Raw genomic sequence first — 19,529 nt, 5'->3', positions numbered from 1 at the left:
CATCAAGGCCGAAGGGCCTGTACTGTGCTGTACTGTTCCATATTCTTTAAGTGGTGCTCTGCACGGCTTGGTATTGGGACCCTGGCTAAGTCAAAGTGAGGACTGCAGATGCTGGAGATCAGAGTCGAAGACTCTGGTGCTGGAGAAGCGCAGCCAGTCAGGCAGCATCCCAGGAGCAGGAGAGTCGATATTTTGAGCATAAGCCCGTCATCAGGAACTCCTGCTAGGGTTCCTGCTATTTGTTTTGCACATGAATTAATTGGATTTGCACATGAGAGACACAATTGGCAAATTTGCAAATGGCACAAAAATTGATCATGCAGTGAGTAGTGTAGAGGATAGCTGTAAGCTCCAAAATAATGAAGATGGATTGGTGAGCAGGCAGGAAAGTGGCAGGTGAAGTTCCACTCTGATAAGTGTGAGGTAATGCATTTAGGGAATTGGAACAGGAAAAGGGAAACCCAATAAGGGGAGGCAGTGACCTAGTGGTATTAATACTGGACTGTTAATTGAGAGACCCAAGTTCTGGGGAGCTGGATTTGAATCCCACCACTACAGATGGTGGAATTTTAATTCCTGATATTTATTGAATTCTGAGTCTCTCAGTGACTATGAATCCATTGTCTACTGTCCAAAAAACCCATCTGCTTCGCTAATGTCCTTTAGGGAAGGAAACTGCCATCCCTATCTGGTCTGGCCTACATGTGACTTCAGACCCACAGCAATGTGATTGTCTCTAAATTGCCCTCTGGCATTAGGGATGGGCAATAAATGCTAGTCTTGCCAGTGATGCCCTCAGCCTGTGAATGAATAAAAAAAGGGAATGTGTTGAGAGAGGTAGATGAAGTGAAAGATCTTGGCGTGCAAGATAGATGTTTAGGTAGATAAAGTAGTACAGGAAGCATGTGGAATGCTCTCCTTCATCAGCAGAGGTATAGAATACAAAAGTAATTATATAAAGACAAAACTGTAAAAGTCACTGATGAGCCCACAACTGGAGTATTGTGTGCAGTTCTGGTCACCGCCTTACAGGAAGGATGCAACTGCTTTGGAGAGAGAACAGAGAAGATTTACCAGAATGTTGCCAGGTCTGGAGAATTGTAACTATGAGTAGAGATTGGAGACGATGGCATTGCACAAATCAGTAAGATCATAAGAATTAGGAACGGGAGTAGGGCACTTGGCCCCTTGAGCCTGCTCACCATTCAGTAGGATGATATATGATCTGGCTTGCCTCACATCCATTTTCTTCTTCTCCCTTGATTCTAAGAATCTGTCTTAGCCTTAAATATACCCAAGGACCCCAAAGCTCCCTGTGCAAGGAGTTCCAAGGACAACCCTTTGAGAGAAGAAATTCCTCCTCATCTTGGTCTTAACTTGGCGCCCCTTTATTCTGAAACTGCGCCCTCCAGCCCTCAACTCTCCCATGAGAGAGATGACAAGGATAATCTGGGAAATTGCAGGCCAGTGAGTCTTGCATCAGTGGTAGGGAGACTATTGGAGAAGATTCTTAAGGACAGGATTTACTCTCATTTGAAAAAGTATGGACTTAGTAATGATAGTCATGATGTGAAGGTGCTGGTGTTGGGCTGGGGTTGACAAAGTTAAAAATCACGCAACACCAGGATCTAGTCCAACAGGTTTATTTGGAAGTACAAGCTTTCAGACTGCTACCTGATGAAGAAGCAGTGCTCCAAAAGCTTGTACTTCCAAACAAACCTGTTGGACTATAACCTGGCGTTGTGTGACTTTTAACTTTATTAATGGTAGGCAGCATGGCTTTGTGGAGGAGGTCATGCCTCACAAACTTGATTTAGTTTTTTTTGAGGAAATGACAAAGATTATTGATGAGGGTAAGATGGTAGATGTTGTCTGCATGGACTTTTAGCAAGGCATTTGACAAGGTCCCTCATGGTAGGCTGATACAACAGATTAAGTCACATATGATCTGCAGTGAGCTTGTCGGATGGATGCTGAACTGACATGGAGTAGTAGGAGGGGGCTGTTTTTATGACTGGAGATCTGTGGTGATGTTCCACAAGGATCAGTGCCGGGACTGCTGTTTTTTGTAAAATATATATTAATAATTTGGAGGAGAGTGTTGATGGTCTGATGAGTAAGTTTGAAGGCGGCAGGACTGGAGGAGCTATAGATATTGAGGAGAATTGGAGTGGATCCAGCAGAATATAGATAGAATGGAGAATTGGGTAGAAAAATGGCAGATGGAATTTAACCTGGACCACTTAAGGGTAGGGTCTTGGGGAGTGTTGCTGAACAAAGAGACCGAGGAATGCAGTTCATGGCAGTTCATGGTTCTTTGAAAGTGGAAAAGCAGGTAGTCAGGGTAGTGAAGAAGGCGTTTGGTGTGCTTGCCTTTATTGGTCAATGCATTGAGTATAGAAGTTGACATGTCATGTTGCAACCACATTGCTTAGGCCACTTCTGGAATACTGCTTTCAGTTCTGCTTTAGGAAAGATGTTGTGAAACTTGAAAGGGTTCAGAAAAAATTTACAAGGATGTTGCAAGGGTTGAAGGGTTTAAGCTATAAGGAGAGACTGAATAGGTTGGGGCTATTTCGCCTGGAGCACGGAGGCTGAGGTGTGACCTTGTGGAGGTTTATAAAAATCATGAGGGGCATGGATAGGATGAATAGTCAAGGTCTTTTCCCCGGGGTAGGGGAGTCCAAAACTAGACGGCATAAGTTTAGACTGATTCTAATCTAAAAGGTGAGTTAACAGAGTCTTTCTTGAATTCATGCAGTTTTTGAGCAAAGTGCAATGTGACTCTGCAAGTACAAATTCACCCCACAAACTTATATGTGTGTGTGTCTGTCTGGGGTGGGGGGTTGTGAGTGAGAGTGTATATATGTGAGTGTAAAGTGTCTAAGTCTGGGGGGCACATGTGTTGTGTGTGTGTGTCTGTGTATACGAGTGTCCATGTGTATGTGTAGGAGTCTCTGTGTGTGTGTGTATAGTGCATTGGTGGTCACTTGTAGTGTGGCATGAACCCAAGGTCCCGGTTGAGGCTCTTCTCCAATAGTCTTTGTACTTTGCTCAAAAAGTGCATGAATTCATGTAGGATTCTGTTTACTCACTTTTTAGATTAGAATCAGTCTAAACATTATGGCACAAACAGAGAACACAGGGGGCTAACTCCTTCAACATATTCTCTAGCTAACATCAATTGTTACAGTTAACCTGAGAATGTAACTTTTTTTTAAAATTGAGATTTACATCTGAAAATAGTGAAACTATCATGGTATTCGAATAGATGAAAGACTCGACAAACAATCAAGGTATTTTTCAAAGTATGATTTCAGTTACATCACATTGTAAATTTTTGCTATAAATTCTGTGTCTTACAATTGTGTCCTCCACAACGACCTGATGAAGGAGCGATGCTCTGAAAGCTAGTGCTTCCAATTAAACCTGTTGGACTATAACCTGGTGTTGTATGATTTTTAAATGAGTTTGGAAGGTTTTGTCTGAGGATCTTTGGTGAATTTCTGCAGTGCATCTTGTAGATAGTACATACTGCTGCTATTGAATGTCGATGGTGAAAGGAGTGCATACATGTGGATGTAGTGCCAAATAAATGGGCTGCTATGTCCTAGAGGGTCTCGAACGTCTAGACTGTTGTTGGTACTGCACTCATCCAGGCATGCGGGGAGTATTCCATCACACTCCTGACTTGTGCTTGTAGGTGGGTAGACTTTGGGAGTTATGAGATGAGTTTTCTAATATTCCTAGCCTCTGACCTACTTTTGTAGCCAGTTGTGTTTGTGTTGCATCCAGTTGAGTTTCTGGTCAATAATAATCTCCAGGATGTTGCATCATTTAAAAGACCAAATGCTGACAAATGGGACTAAATTTATTTAGGATATCTGGTTGGCATGGGCAATTTGGACTGACGGGTCTGTTTCCATGCTGTACAACTCTGACTCTATGACTGTAAATATGAGGACACATTTTGAAAGGTCTAATGCAGGAGGTGGGTATAAAATAAATGGCAGAACCCTTGGATGCATTGACACACTGAGGGATCTAAGAATTTAGGTCCATAGTTTTCTGAAAGTGACAGCATACGTGGATAAGGTGAAAGTGAGTACTGTGAATGCTGGAGATTAGAGTCAAAAGTGTGGTGCTGGAAACGCACAGGAATGCCTGATGAAGGGCTTTTGCCCGAAATGTTGATTTCCCTGTTCCTCAGCCTGACCTGCTGTGCTTTTCCAGCACCACACTCTTGAACATAAGTGGATAAGGTGATCAAGAAGGTGTATGGCACGCTAGTGTTCATTGGTCAGAGTGTAGAGTATAAAAATTAGCTGGTCATGTTGCAGCTGTATACTTCTTTAGTTATGCCGCATTTGGAATATTGCATACAGGTCTAGTTGCTGCACTACCATAAAGAGGTGGAGGTTTTTGAGAGGGTGCAAAAAAGTTATCGAGATGTTGCCTGATTTGGAGAATATCCGTTATGAAGAGAGATTGGACAATCTTGGTTTGTCTTCACTAGAACGTAGGAGATTGAGGGGCAACTTGAAAGAAGTTTACAAAATTAAGAGGCATGGATAGAATGAAGAGTTGGAGTCTCTTTCCTGGGGATAGAAATATCAATTACTCGGGGGCATAGATTTAAGGTAAAGGGGGAAAGTTTAAAGGAGATTTGATAGTCAAAGTTTTTTGACACACAAGATGCTAAGTGCATGGAATGCACTGCCAGAGGAGATGGTTGATGCAGATAGAATAGCAATGTTTAAGTGACATCTTCACAGATACGTGAATAGACAGGGAATAGATACTGGTTGCATAGAGACAAAAGGTTTTTAGTTTAGAAGGGCTTGGTGGGCTGAAGTGCTTGTTCCTGCGCTTACTGTTCTTTTTGTTACTGCCTGTCTGTCTCTTTCCCTTGTCACCGTGCTTAGTTTCCCTTCTTCCTGCTGTTCGAACTTAAACCTGCCCCAACCACACCAGTACATACTTGCCCTAGGACATCTGTCCCGATCCTGTCCAGGTTAACCCATCCAGTTTGTACTGGTTCTACACTCACCCCCTGGATCAGTTTCAATATCCCCGGGGTCTGAATCCCTCTCCCTTGCACCATCTTTCCAGCCACGCATTCAACTGACGTATCCTGGTTTTTCTACTCTAAATTACTACGTGGCATAGGTAGTAACCTTGACATCACTGTCTTTGAGGTCCTACTTTTCAACTTATTTCCTACACTCTGCTTTTAGGACCTCATTCCTTTTTTGCCATTTTTGGTACCAATGTATACCACACCACTGGCTGTTCACCCTCCCCCTCCAGAATGTCCTATAGCCTCTGAGATATCCTTGACCCAAGCACCAGAGAAGCAATATAATATTCTGGAGTCTTGTTTGTGGCCACAGAAATGTATGTTTATTCCCTTTATACTTGAATTCCCCATAATTTCTACACTTTCTCCTCCTCGCTTCTGTGCAGCATACCAAATCATGGTGCAACAAGTTTGACTGTTATTGCTTTCCCCGAAGAGGTCATTACCCCATTACAGTATCCAAAGCAGTGTGTCAGTTTTTTCAGAGGAATGTCCACAGGGGTGTTACTGCCGACCTAGTCCTCTTACTCTGGTCACCCATTCCCTGCCTGCCTGTGGAGTTTTAGCCTGCCACCTGGCCACCTCTCTGTACTTGCTATCAGTGACCCTCTCAGCTTTGTGAATAAGACATAGAGGCCTACAGAAGTATCACCAGCTGTTGCTCCGGCTCCCAAACCTGAGCTTCAAGGAGCTGCAGCTTGAGACACCTCGTGCACATGTGCTGTGCTCAGCCCCCATCTTCATAAAATAGGAGGAGCAATACACAGCCTTTAGTTCTCCTACCATAACTTGGGCCTTTGGATTAAACCTTTAAAGGGCTCTTAAAATCAAACAATATTAATTACTTTAAGGCCCTTTGTCCCTTGACCTCATTAAAACAAAATGCAGTCCTTACAAACTACAAACCACACAATAAACACTTTACAGACTACACTGTATAGTTATTGTGAGAAACTGTTTTGCAGCATCATTAGAATCACTACATTACCTTTTCTGCTCTGTGCATCTCTCTGTCTATGATTGTGGTCATTATTGCATTTTATACCTGCTACTATTGCAAAATTTCATGCGCAAAATTCAAGCTAGTGGAAGGTTAAGACCAGCACATTTTTATACATAGTTCATCAAACTTTTTTTCACCAGACATCTAATAGATTTTACAATGGCAATTTGTTCTACATCAAGGCAAGAAATGTGAAAATGAACATGTATTTGGGCAAGTTATTTTATAATCAAGGCGAGGGTTGAAAGTCTGATTGCTTCACTGCACTTCTTTTGATGTTTTGAAGTTTCCAAAGTTTTTGTGTAGTTATTTCATGAGTCCTATACTTTGAGATACTGCTTATTAAAGCTGTTTTGAAAGCCTAGTTTCCCAAAGTCAGTTTACATTGAACTCTCACATTACCTTGGAGCGCTCAGATTTATTTATTTGCTGCATCATTATCATTAGGAGTTTCAAATTAAATTGCCCAATCCAGTTTCCAGGTTTTCAGTGTAATCTTTTGAAAGGTCACTATTTTGATTTGACTAAAAAAGGCATTCCTTTGTTGTGATACTCCATAGTTCATATTTTGATTCATATTTTCACATATCCTATGACCTTCAAAATAAACAATTGTAACTTCTAATGCCACCCAGATGGATTGAGACAGTATCTGAATTAGCATAATTATTTTTTCTATACTCATGGGATGTGTGCATTGCTGGCTGGGCCAGCATTTCTTGCCAATCCCTGTTGTCCTTCAGAAGATGATGGTGAACTACCTTCTTGAACCACTGTATATCCATCTCTTGCAAGTAAACACACAATACTGTTAGGGAAAGAGTTCCAGGATTTTGACCTTGCAACAACTAAGAAACAAGGACATATTTCCAATTCAGGCTGAGTGTGACTTGGAGAGGATCTTGCAGGTGTGGTGGTGTTTCCATGTATCTGTCTTTCGAGATGATAGGGGTCGTGGCTTTAGGTGCTGTCTAAGGAGCTCTGGTGAATTTCTGCAGTGCATCTTGGAGGTAGTACACACTGTTTTTGATGTTCATTGGTGGTGGAGGAACTGAATGTTCGTGGATGTGGTGCCAGACACACAGATTGCTTTGTCACGGTTAGTGTCAAACTTCAGGAGTGTTGTTGGAGAGTATTCACACTCCTGACTTGCGCTTTGCAGATGGTGGACAGGCTTTGGTGAGTCAGGAGGCAAGTTACTCACTGCAGGATTCCTAGCCTTTGTTATTTTCAATTTACCAAAGCAGCACTGTCAAATGCAAACATTGGATTGGTTTCATTGTGTTTGCCTGGCACTATAATGAATGTTCAATCAGGGTCTAATTTTTAAAAAAAGATCCTGTTATGCTTCAGGTGACAAAAACCTGTATTCAAGAATCAAATAACAAGCATATTACATTAGATATGCTAGTAAGTTAACAGATTAAACATATAGCTGCAAAGTATCAAGGCAGGGGTGAAAATGTTCTTGTTTCCCCTTATATTACTTGGATTGACCATGTACTGCATATCTAGGAACCTCTGCCATAGAGAAAGCAGAATATCCTGTGATTCTACAGTAGGGCATGGTATTGTTTGTGTATTATTGTAAGCAAATACAGGAAAAGGCTGTTCAAAGCCTGATTTTTGCATTACTTTTTATATCTTAGAGTTGAAACAATAGATGATTGATGCCCCACATTGGAACTAATGTTTTTTTAAAAAAAGGAAAACTTTCTCAGTTGACATATTCATGATCTGAAGTTATGTTTCTTAATTTTGAGAGTGATTTATAAAGAAAATGATTGTGTATGATATGTAAAGATAACAGATTTCCATATTATTTGTGATGTCATCTGACTCTTCAGCATATCTGAATTTGTGATATTGGATTTAAAACCTCTGCAAAAGTTATTATGTACACATTCTATGAATTCCAAAGGACTGATTGTAATTGATCAGAAAATGTGAGGAATAGATTCAACTGCTGTCAGAATTGTGCCATGGGAACATGATGCCTTTATTATAATAAACATATTAGAACAATTATTTTAGTAAGATGAAGACAGAGTAAAGTTTGATCAAATAAAAGGTCAAAAGGATTTGATACTGGTGTTCCTGTGTTCAAAATCACATGGGATGAGACAGAAGATGGAGACAAACTGATCCATTGGTGAAATGGCCAGAGTGCACTAATTTGAAGTGAATGGCATAAAAAAACAGAAGGATGAGCTGTGATTAGGAATGAGAGTTGGGTGAAAGCAGATTCAATTGTGGCTTCCAAAAGGGAATTGGATAGTTACTTGAAGAAATTTACGAGGATGCAGGAAAAAAGCCGAGAAGTGGACTATTTAATGTGAAAATGATGGATCAAATAGCCTCTTGTTTTGTAAGCATTCTATTATCCAATGATTCTGAAAAATGTTTGAAAATAATTAATGGATTGTTGGGATAGTGAAGTAATTGGTCTGGATTTTGCTGTGACTATATGAGTGTCTTTATCTTCCACCCTGTGACTTTTGTTCGGACTTTTAGTGATTGTAGAGTTTTCATTCATCTAGTATGTGCTTAAAATTGTTCCCTCTACAGCATGATAAATCCTGTTTAAACAAGGTCAAGCATCACAAGTTAGATTAATTTGGAGATGCTGGTGTTGGACTGAAGTGGACGAAGTTGAAAAATCACACAACACCAGGTTATAGTCCGACAGGTTTAATTGGAAGCACTAGCTTTTGTAGCACTGCTCCTTCATCAGCTGGTTGTCCTGATGAAGGAGCAGCGCTCCGAAAGCTAGTGCATCCAATCAAACCTGTCGGACTATAACCCAGTTAGATTGAGGAATTCTTAGTAAAATATGTAGACCACAATAATAGTAGTTTTAAAAAAAAATACATATAAAATGTATTTAGATCATTGTGCGTGAACTGAAATCAAGATTAGAACATATGGGTAGGAAGGACATGAAAAAACATTGTATATTGCAGCATTAATTTTCTTATGAGGGAATGTGACTGCGCTAAATGAGTTTTTTTTTCCCACGGTCAGAAAGGTTTCTTTTTATATGTTTGAGTGTGACATGTTTGAATGGGCCAGCAATTATTACCCAACCTTAACTGCCCTTGAAAGGTAAAGGTGAGCTGCCATTTTTAACTGCAGCATGCTTTGGGACTGTGGAAAGAGAGTTCTAGGATTTTGAACTAGTGACAGTGAAGAATGCTGATTTAGTTCCAAATCAGGATGATGTGTGACTTGGAAGGGGACTTGTAGGTTGTGTTCCCATGAATCTGCTCCTCTTAACCTTCTGGGTGGTGCAGGTTGTGGGTTTGGATGGTGCTGCCAAAGGACCCTGGATGAGTTGTTATATTGCATCTTACCTTCTACTGTAAGTTGGTGAAGGGACTGAATGTTGAAAGTGGTGGCTGTGATGCCATTGGGAAGGATTGGTTTGTCCTGGATATTGTTGAGTATCTTGGGTATGTTGGAAATGCAGCCTTCCAGTCAAATGAGAACATTCTATCTCACTCCTGACTGGTCTTGTATATGGACAACGGGAGAAAGTATTGCAGAATTCACAGCCTCTGACCTGCTCTTATTCAGCAGTTATCACTGACTGCCTTGTTTCAAAAACTCTAACTCTTGATTGAATAAGCCCTGATTTGGTCATCCATCTTAGTGTGAGAATACTGGGTACCTAACCCAAGTTCAAACCATGACAATGATCTCTGTACATATTTCAGTGAAAAAGATTGCAACCTGTGGAGGAGCAGGACATAATTTACAGCAGTTTCCAGGTTTTACTTTTGATCATGTTTATGTGTGGTGGATAACAGTTGAATTTGGTTTTACCTAGTAATAATGGCAAGTGCTGACAGCCATACCGTTACTAGCACAGCAGAATCCATACTATTAGCCCAGATCACCAGAGGATGTGCCATGCTTGAGATGCAAGACTGTTGATTTCACAGGAAGACGGATTTTTTTTTGCCAACTCATTACTTGCAGGTGATCTGTTAGCCTGGGAACATTCATGATCTGAAGTTATGGATTTTATATTGTTTCACTGAGTCACTCACTTGTAAAATATCATGCAGTGATAATTGCATTTGTGGTTCGTGTTTTAAAGCTGATATGATTGTAATGTCTTATTTATGTTTGGTTATACAGATCTTTTTTTGATTCGATAGTTAATGGTTCATTATTTTATTGGTAACAAAAATAGTAGTTATTTTGTCAAAGATTGATATGTTTTACATAGTACTTTAAAATATTCTTTTATAAAGGAAAGTGAATTTTAATTTAATTTTGTTAACTGTTCTATCTATTACATGCTTCAATGTCATTTAGAAGATATTGCACAATAGAAGTATTAATTGGTTGTCTTTTTCCTCAACAGAGGTTAATAGACAAGTCACGAGTAACCTGTGTTAAATGGGTGCCTGGTTCAGAAAGCCTGTTTTTAGTGTCTCATTCCAGTGGCAATATGTACTTGTATAATGTGGAACATTCTTGTGGTACCACAGCACCGCATTATCAGCCATTGAAACAAGGAGACAATTATGCAGTTCACACTTGCAAAAGCAAATCTACAAGAAACCCTTTACTCAAATGGACAGTTGGAGAGGGGGCTCTAAATGAATTTGCATTCTCTCCTGATGGGAAGTACCTTGCTTGTGTAAGTCAGGATGGATTTCTCCGTGTGTTTAACTTTGATTCGGTGGAGTTACATGGTACAATGAAAAGTTACTTTGGAGGACTGCTATGTGTGTGTTGGAGTCCAGATGGAAAATACATTGTAACAGGTGGAGAGGATGATCTGGTGACCGTGTGGTCTTTTATAGACTGTCGTGTAATAGCCAGGGGACATGGACATAAGTCATGGGTCAGTGTTGTTGCATTTGATCCGTATACCACTAGTGTAGAAGAAAATGATCCTATGGAGTTCAGTGGGAGTGATGAGGACTTCCAAGACCAAATACACTTTGGCAGAGATCGAGCAAATAGTACACAATCTAGGTTGTCAAAAAGGAATTCTACAGACAGTCGCCCTGTAAGTGTCACGTATAGATTTGGATCTGTTGGCCAAGACACACAGCTTTGTTTGTGGGATTTAACGGAAGATATTTTGTTCCCTCATCAACCTCTTTCACGTGCTCGGACACACACAAATGTGATGAATGCCACAAGCCCATCTGCTGGAAATGTTGCAACCAGCACTGGAAGCAATGGCAACAGCAGCATCACAACAACACCCAGCAATTCTTTACCTCCACCTCTTCCTCGATCAAATAGCCTTCCACATTCAGCAGTTACAAATGTCAATAACAAAAGCAGCGTCATGGATGGTGCAATTGCTTCTGGAGTCAGTAAGTTTGCAACCTTATCACTACACGACCGCAAGGAAAGACACCATGAGAAGGATCACAAACGAAATCACAGCATGGGCCACATTTCCAGCAAAAGCAGCGACAAGCTAAACCTAGTCACCAAAACTAAAATGGACTCCGCTAAGACTCTTGGAACTTCTCTCTGCCCTAGAATGGATGATGTGCCCTTGTTAGAGCCTCTTATCTGTAAAAAGATAGCACATGAAAGACTGACTGTGTTAATATTTCTTGAAGACTGTATAGTCACTGCCTGTCAAGAGGGATTTATTTGCACATGGGCAAGGCCTGGTAAAGTGGTAAGTCTGAGCTCTTAGACCTAAGTTATTAAAAAAAAATAAGTTCAGTCATTTCCTCTTTTGGAGCAAATAAATTATTTTCAAAAAGCTGCTTTTGACCAAAATTATGGTTTCCTTTTCATAGCCACTGTTAATTCCAAATATTGTCAGATACTGATTATTCTGCAGTGACTTGCTCTTGAGGCAATAGTAAAAATACTAATAAACCATGAAATGTAGTAAATATATTTTTTTAAATTCCAAAATGACAAGGTGTAATCTCTTTCACCAGGCCTGCCATTTCAGGTCCACAGTGTGGAGTGATTACAACATAATTTCCAGAAAACATTGGGCCATCTTTATTATCATTCACACTACTGTGGTCTGTTAGATTTATTGTATTCCATTTATTTCTTGCCCTTCACAAATGAAATTCATAGATGAGGATGGACTTCCCTTTCACTAATATAAAGTATCGAAATGGTTGTGTATGTGTGTGTGTATATATATATATAATATATATATATATATATATTTATAGATGTGTATATATACATATGTCTGTGTATATAGAGATATATATCTCTGTATATGAAAAGCATCATTTCTAAAAGGATAATTTTTTTCTAATGAAGGTTAAGTGCTTCTATAAATGGAGTAATGTGTATAATAACTTGTCTTAAACATGGGGTATATTTATCATGTCCTGTATTAACTACTACTGTACATCTCTGTAAAAAGTTGTGCATGTTTTAATGATCTGGTGTGTACCAGAACAATCCACAATTTTTACAGTGGAATTCAGTGAGATGTCAATTTCTTTAATTCACAGTTTGGACAAGAAGACCAGTGAATACTGCTAGCGTATATTAAATGAATGTATGCTGTATATAAAGGCTGTTGTTTCAGTTTTTCTGACTGTGGTAACAAGATTTTGTTTACAATAAGTGTCCTCATGTCTGAAAATGAAAGCTTTTGAATCTAAAGCTGCAAGCTCACTACAGTCATTAACATTGTAATTGTTTTGGCACATTTTAAAAAAAACATCATTTTGTTTTAAAACCTTTATTATTGTACGTGCAAAAGTGGGATAAGAATATACTTTGCACAATTATCTAATTTTTAAAAGGTAAATATTTCTGATTTATTTCTCCCATTACTAAGAAAATGAAATTATGACATTTTAATTTTATTTATGTTGAAAGCATGCTGGCAATCAACTAATCTCAAATTTGAGTAAATACAATAACAATGAAATAAATATTAAGAGATGGATTTATGGTCTAGTGCTTTTCATAGTAATCTTAAATTGTCAATGATTTAATTGTCTGTTTATTAATAAAGAAAATGACTGTTTAAATTTAGAGCCTTATAAAATTTGAGCAGGTGTTAAAAGTTTAAATTCAGGTATTAACTCATTATTTAACATTCATTTCCCAAAGAACTTGTATGATTGTTGATAAAATTGAGTTATTCTTGCAATAGCTGTGAAATCTCTATTGTATGTACATTTCAGGCACCTGCTTTCTGATTGCAATGAATTTGTGGTGGATGGATAATGTAATAGAGTAATTTTGCTTTATTTTTAAAATACATTGGTTTTGTTCTTCAATAGCATTTGTTTCACCAGGATTTTTTTAAATATACGGACTTGCAGACTGAGCATTTTTTGTTTCTTTTAAAGAAAAGTGGAATTTCTGCCTCTTGCTGTTGCTGATCTTTCCCTTTGCATTGATTGTTGAGTTACTGTCATCCAAAGGCATTGAACTATTTTATTTTATGTATAAATTAAGGTTTGTCACTACATCGAGCTATCAGACATGCTCCTATTGATTTTGGTTGTGTGACATTGCAATATGTTTGTAATAACTAAATTCATGAAAATATTACAAATATTTCTTAATTCTTTGCAGTGCAATTGTAACACCAATGATCTATTGTTGCACAATATGATCAGTTTGTACTGATGTTTTACATTTAACATTTCTTATTGTGTTTTATGGATCAAGAAGGACACAGAGTTTATCAAGCTTGATTTTATAGGTGGTGTAAATATTGCAAGTTATCTGAAATATACAGATTTAAATATTTAATACATTTTAAAAGTAAATATGCAACTTGTATTTTATGGATTCATTACAGTGTCCTAAATTGACTATTATATGGTGATTAGGTGTTTTTTCCGGCCTTAACCTAATTATATCCATAAAGATTAACCAGATAAGAATTTGTTATCATTGCCACTGCATCTTGGTTTCTTTCACCTGAAAATTGTTTTTGATCAGTCATAATTTGCTGTAGCAGGACACCATTTGGTGTCTACCTTTAGTCAATCAGGATGATGTTTTATTAGAAGCATGAGTCGATAAAACTATATTGAGGAAAACTGAGCATCTTTGGCCTGATTAAATAAGGCAAGTTGAATGATTTGTGAAATTAATATCAAAGGACTTGAGTGTAAATTAGATTAAGAATGTCGAGAAAAAAAGTGAAAAATTGCAATGAGGGGAAAAATAGACAAATGAACAGTTTGTTTTTAAAAGTAAGCTCTAAATTTTACAATTTTACAATCCCTGACAATTAAAACCTAAAGGAACCCCACATTTGCAATGGTTAATTTTCAAAGCCAGAGTTGGTTTGATAGTAATTGTCATTTACACATTATTAAAGTGTAATTGGATTGAAGTGTCAAAACTTTACATTCTGCGATAAGTTTAGTTTGTAACTACTTGTTCAAGTGCAGTAACATGATGTTCACTACATTGCAATGGGCATACAAACTGCAAGATGCTAATTTCATGAAGCTAACAGTACAGCTGTGAGACTTAGACAGCAACATTTGTATTCCCATGTTTAACCATGCTTCAGTCTGCACTTGAATTTACTGAGACATAATGGAGAACTCCATCACCCCCATTGCGTTTTGGTAGCAAGTAATGACCCAGTACTTCAAATAATAATTCCATGCACATATGAATGGATGCTGTTAATTGTTGTCTGATTCCCATCAGTCTACCCTTTGCTGGGATCATGGGTAGTTTGGTTTCGAACTAAGGTGCTATGGTCCATACCATATTTTTCTAAAATAGCATTTAGAGCAGTGGTAAGCAACATCAGCAATGATTGCAGAAGAGACCATAGGACCCACTAAAGGTTACAATTTGAGATGGGGGAAAAAATTTTTATTCAGTAGGTTAACCAGAGGTTTTTTAGATAATGGGCTATGAATAAAAGAATGAGATCATAAATCAAATTTATTTTTAATACAGCACTAATAGGTATTGGAAGCTGTATACTTGGGGCTATGTAAGTTGCAATCAAAGGAAGTGCACAACTGCTCAGTCTAGTAGTAGTTAACATTTGGAAGGATGTACAGTAGGGATGTTGTAAGCTAAACAGCAAAAGAGAATTTTAGCCTATATTAAAACAAGCCGCCATCATTGGGCAGAAGTCAACAAAAGCCTCTTTCTTTTGAAATGCTTGAACTTAGAACTTAATCGTTTACCTCTCAACATTAAGATGTGTAATTGGGATTAAGAAACTGATACTGTTTTGTACTATATAGCTAACATATGCATATTGATTTCATTGGTGATCATTTTGTTACCTTAAAAGAAGTGACAATGTTCCTTTGTATCAATTAAATCACTTTTAAAGGTGATGTATTTTTAATTCAAATTCTGTCTTTGCTACCCTGCATCCATGGCAGCTACACCCCCACCCCACACCACTACTCTGGCAGTATTTTGTGTAGCTGAATAAGCTTCATGTTTCTTCATCTCTTGGCACCAGTGCTGATTTTCAGAAATTAGAAGATCTGGTATTTGGTTTTCTCCCTCAGGTATTGCTCTACTTAGTGATCTAGAAAAAAACAATTTCATTGTGCACACTGACAAATGGAACTGGATTGTCATGCACAATCTGAGAAGTGTGAAATGAAGACCTTATGGGGGAGTTCAGTGTATTCTTTAAAATGTACATGTTCAAAATGTTGTTCTTCAGCCTGTCCCTTTGCTCGCAGTACATAACTGCTTTATTATGGAGGGATGCAACTTCCAGCACCAAACTATATGCAGTGTTGGTTTGCTGAATTTTCTGCATGTTTAAAACAAATCAAGCCACTTCTAAAATATACTTCACCAAGATTTAGAAAACCACTGTAAAAGCTGTTCTGCTTCAGCCATTTGATGAAAAGTGCATCGTTATTGTGCAGAACATAAAAATGTGGTTAATGCAGTATGAATGGTGAGTAACTGATTGAAATTTTAGTTTCTTTAATTGTTTTGATGCACTAAGCTTTCATAATTATGATGGAATTATTTTCAATGCTTTGAAACATTAACAGTTTGCCAATGTATTAAACTTAATAATTTTGAAGCTTTGTGTATGCATGCAGTTTCTAAATGTAAAATACTCTGCAGATCCTTTGATATATAGGAAAGATGAAGTGTAGACTAGTGTCCATTGCCATTAATTCAGCTGCTGAAAGATGCCCTGAGTGACTCTGACTTTGTCCCTCTGTCTACATAGTGCTTTTTATAAGGACAGGTTTGCAGCAAGTGGTTGATGGGAATTATCAGACTAGAAGAATTTAACTGACTGTTCTGCCCATGGGCAAATCAAATTTTCCCAATGGCTTAAAAATCTAATATCTTAATCTTATTGTTCACTTCCTGAACTAATATAGGACACAGCATTCCAAAAGACTTGGGTTACAGGAGAAAGAGGTTCATAGGAGAGAATGCATAAAGAATTGTTTTTGTGCACTGTTGAAAGGTAGAAGCAGATGTAGTGGCTTTTCTATTTTGATATGGAAAGAAATGGTTTAATTTGTGTAGTTGCAATGATCTGCATAGATCTCTCACAGATGTCTTCTAACTAATATAAACTGGCAGTTTATATGAAAATTCAAGTGCCAGCAGTGCTTGGATTAAAATTATTACTGGAATTTGAGTTAGAAATTTCGTAGTTAATAGTTTGCAAACTCCATCAATCAAGAAACATGGTGAAAATGGTTGTGCCCATACATATTGGTATACCTGGAAAGCATGTGATCTTTGTTTTCTTGTATTTTACAAGAAATATTCATTTTCTCGATTGAGATTGAATTCTGGAAGTGATGCATTAATAATCTTGCACTGATGAGGTTAGTCTTTATTGAGCTGAGTGATACCTTGGGAAATCCTGGACAAAACTTCAAAGTAAATCTTCCCACCTGTTGGCATTAGGTGATGAGTTTCTAATTCCATTAAAGTTCACATTTATTTGTAAATTTCAGAGTGATTTAATAATGTAAATTGGTTGTTGGTTAGCAAATGCAGTAGATGACATTTGTGAAACTTTATGTAGTGTTATGCTCATGGGTCTGGGTAATTTGGGAAACTCATTAACTGTCACGCGAAGAATGTTGAGATAATTGCAGCAGAGTGTGCATATATTTAAATTTGTATTCAGGGCAATAATAACCAAAGGTCCCATAATTGTCTACCTTCATTATTGGCTGCTTTTACTCTTATCCATCGGCCCTCTCCCTATACAATTTCCTTTGGTTTTTCACGAGTAATTGTGGTCCACCTTTAGAAACCTTTGATTCATATTAGAAAATATATCACTCAAACACCCTTTATTACAATCATTTTGTGGAAAATACAAATTCTGAATTTTAGTTTTAGTATGACTAAGTCTGGCAGTGTACTACCTTTCTGAGTGGCTTTGCATTTGTTATAATTTCATAGTGTACCTAGAATAAAGTGTTTCAACTATCTACTTTTCTATGCTCAATACTCAAGTCATCTGACTTGCCAGAATTTATTTTGGAGCCAACTTCAACATACAAGCTTAATAACTTATATTTTATTATTTTAGTTCTTCTAGTAGGTACTGGACCCATTGAATAAATTTAGATTTTTTGCAATTCTACATATAAGAATTCAAGTGAAACTTGACTAAAAAAAGCATTTATCAGAGATTCATTGCTTCTGAAAAGATTCCCAATTTACCTATATTTTATGATGCCTCATCAGAAAAACTTGAAGCACTTATCGGGTCATAAATTACAAATGAACTAACATCTAGTAAAAGTGACAAAATTATAACAATTTGAAATGCTGTATTTACAGGGTTTAATGTCATCCCAAAACCAAGCCAATTCGCCGAGTGGAACTGTAGTATAGCCACCATGGTACTGCTAGCAAAGCTTCGCCACAGGATAAGAAGTAATGACATTGGAGCCAGGAGCTGGTCTTCAGCCACAGAGCTTTAGAAATTTTATTATAGTGGTGTTTTTGTTCAGAATTCTGCTGTGAATTGTGTAGAGCTACCACTGGGGGAACAGTGTCGAGTGTATGCTGTTGACATGGGTTTATCTGTCCAAGTAAAATGGGAAGGCTGCTAACTCCAAGACTATTACTAACTTATTTCCTTGGCATTAGCAGCAAATACTAAAATCTATTTTATCAAATCTTAACTTTTCATTTTCTTTTGTTTTCTCAGCTGGTGTATTTTAATCATATATATAGTGAAAAATGATTAAAACAGTCTATTTGCAGTGCATTAAATTGCCCTGTGAACAAGTATCTCACTGTGTATTTTGCACTGATTTTTGTTTTGCTTCCTTTGTTTTTAAAATGAAACTAGTTAGAAGGCAGCTTGGAATGCACTCACTGGAATTGAGTCATTACTTTCTGGCTTGAATTTGTGATTCAAGAGGTGGATGTTGCAATCATAGATTTATATTAAAAAAAAAGTTGCACTTAATAGTTTAATGTAAGTAGGAAATAAAATAGAATGTGCAAAACCTCCCAGAACAGGTATGTGCAGACAAAAAAGGAATTTCTTCTGTATCTATTAAACATGTACTTTAATATTGTTTCAAATTGAACCAACTGTATTATAAATATAAATACTGTTCGTCATGGAGCAATGATCATACACTAGTTGATGTTTTGTCTTCTAATGAACGTGGTTTCTAATTCAGAAAATAGACATAAAATCTTGAATATAGTTTTTCTGTTTATTTTATTTCAGTTGTAAAAATAGTAAATTTGGCTGTAATTAATCCTTTGTTGAATTGACTATTTGGTACAAAAGAAAATCTTTGTATTAAAAATTAAGGTTATCTCAGCTGTAGAGTTTTCATAACTAATGCATATTTTAAATTTCTGAGCTTTGTACTTCTGTGGTTGATGCATCGCCAAGGTCCAAAACCTAGCACATGGATTTATTAGATGCCAATTAGGAACATTTGCATTGAGGAATTGGTTGATGCAATTTTTTGTGTGGGTTAGAATTGCCTGGTCATAACAGACCCTCATCAATGTAAACGAATTTAGGATGTGCCAAACATTTTACAGCTGTCATGCAATCTAACCAGGAATTACTGTGGGTTGGGTCATATTATATTATAAATTTGCTGTACAGATTAATGCTGATTTCTTGAAAGAATGTAAAAGTACAGATGAAGCTTGAATAAATGATACCTTGCATACCTCTTGATAGTTTTTTTTACTTAGGTCATTTAATGTGTACTTTGAAATCTCCACTGATGTAAACTGATGTTACTTTTTGATATAAGATCCCAGTGTACTGTTTTACTTTAAATTGAATATGGAAATCATGAATTCACTAAAAGAATAACAGTTCCATGTCCAAACTTTGCTTCAGTGAAAAGCAACTAGCTTTTCCTAACTTGCTGCCAAAATAGGAAGAGTACAGTGCTAGTTGAAGGTGAATACTGAGTTTGGAACATAGCTGTCAGCAAATGTCTGTGTTGTAAACTGTGTAAAGCATATGATTTCTTCCAGTAGTTA

The 19,529-nt window shown here is 37.4% G+C and overlaps 1 protein-coding gene across 5 annotated transcripts in view; it reads left to right on the top strand.

Annotated features, from left to right (window-relative positions):
• Positions 1-19,209, top strand: part of wdr20a (WD repeat domain 20a) — a 67,691-nt gene extending 48,482 nt beyond the window's left edge. For 3 of the 5 annotated variants that reach the window (XM_072568484.1, XM_072568483.1, XM_072568485.1), the window contains 2 exons: positions 10,456-11,742; positions 17,841-19,209. In XM_072568484.1, the coding sequence (XP_072424585.1) occupies positions 10,456-11,742; positions 17,841-17,894 (1,341 nt within the window). In that variant the 3' untranslated portion in view covers positions 17,895-19,209. Of the gene's footprint in view, positions 1-10,455; positions 11,743-17,840 lie in introns of those variants that run through there. The other 2 variants (XR_011960434.1, XM_072568486.1) reach the window with 2 other exon arrangements.
• Positions 19,210-19,529: the final 320 nt, after the last annotated feature.

This window comes from Chiloscyllium punctatum, chromosome 4, assembly GCF_047496795.1.
Source record: "Chiloscyllium punctatum isolate Juve2018m chromosome 4, sChiPun1.3, whole genome shotgun sequence".
NCBI classification, from domain to species: domain Eukaryota; kingdom Metazoa; phylum Chordata; class Chondrichthyes; order Orectolobiformes; family Hemiscylliidae; genus Chiloscyllium; species Chiloscyllium punctatum.
The sequence above is the reverse complement of the archived record's forward strand: the minus strand, read 5'-3'. Positions and strand labels throughout refer to the sequence as shown.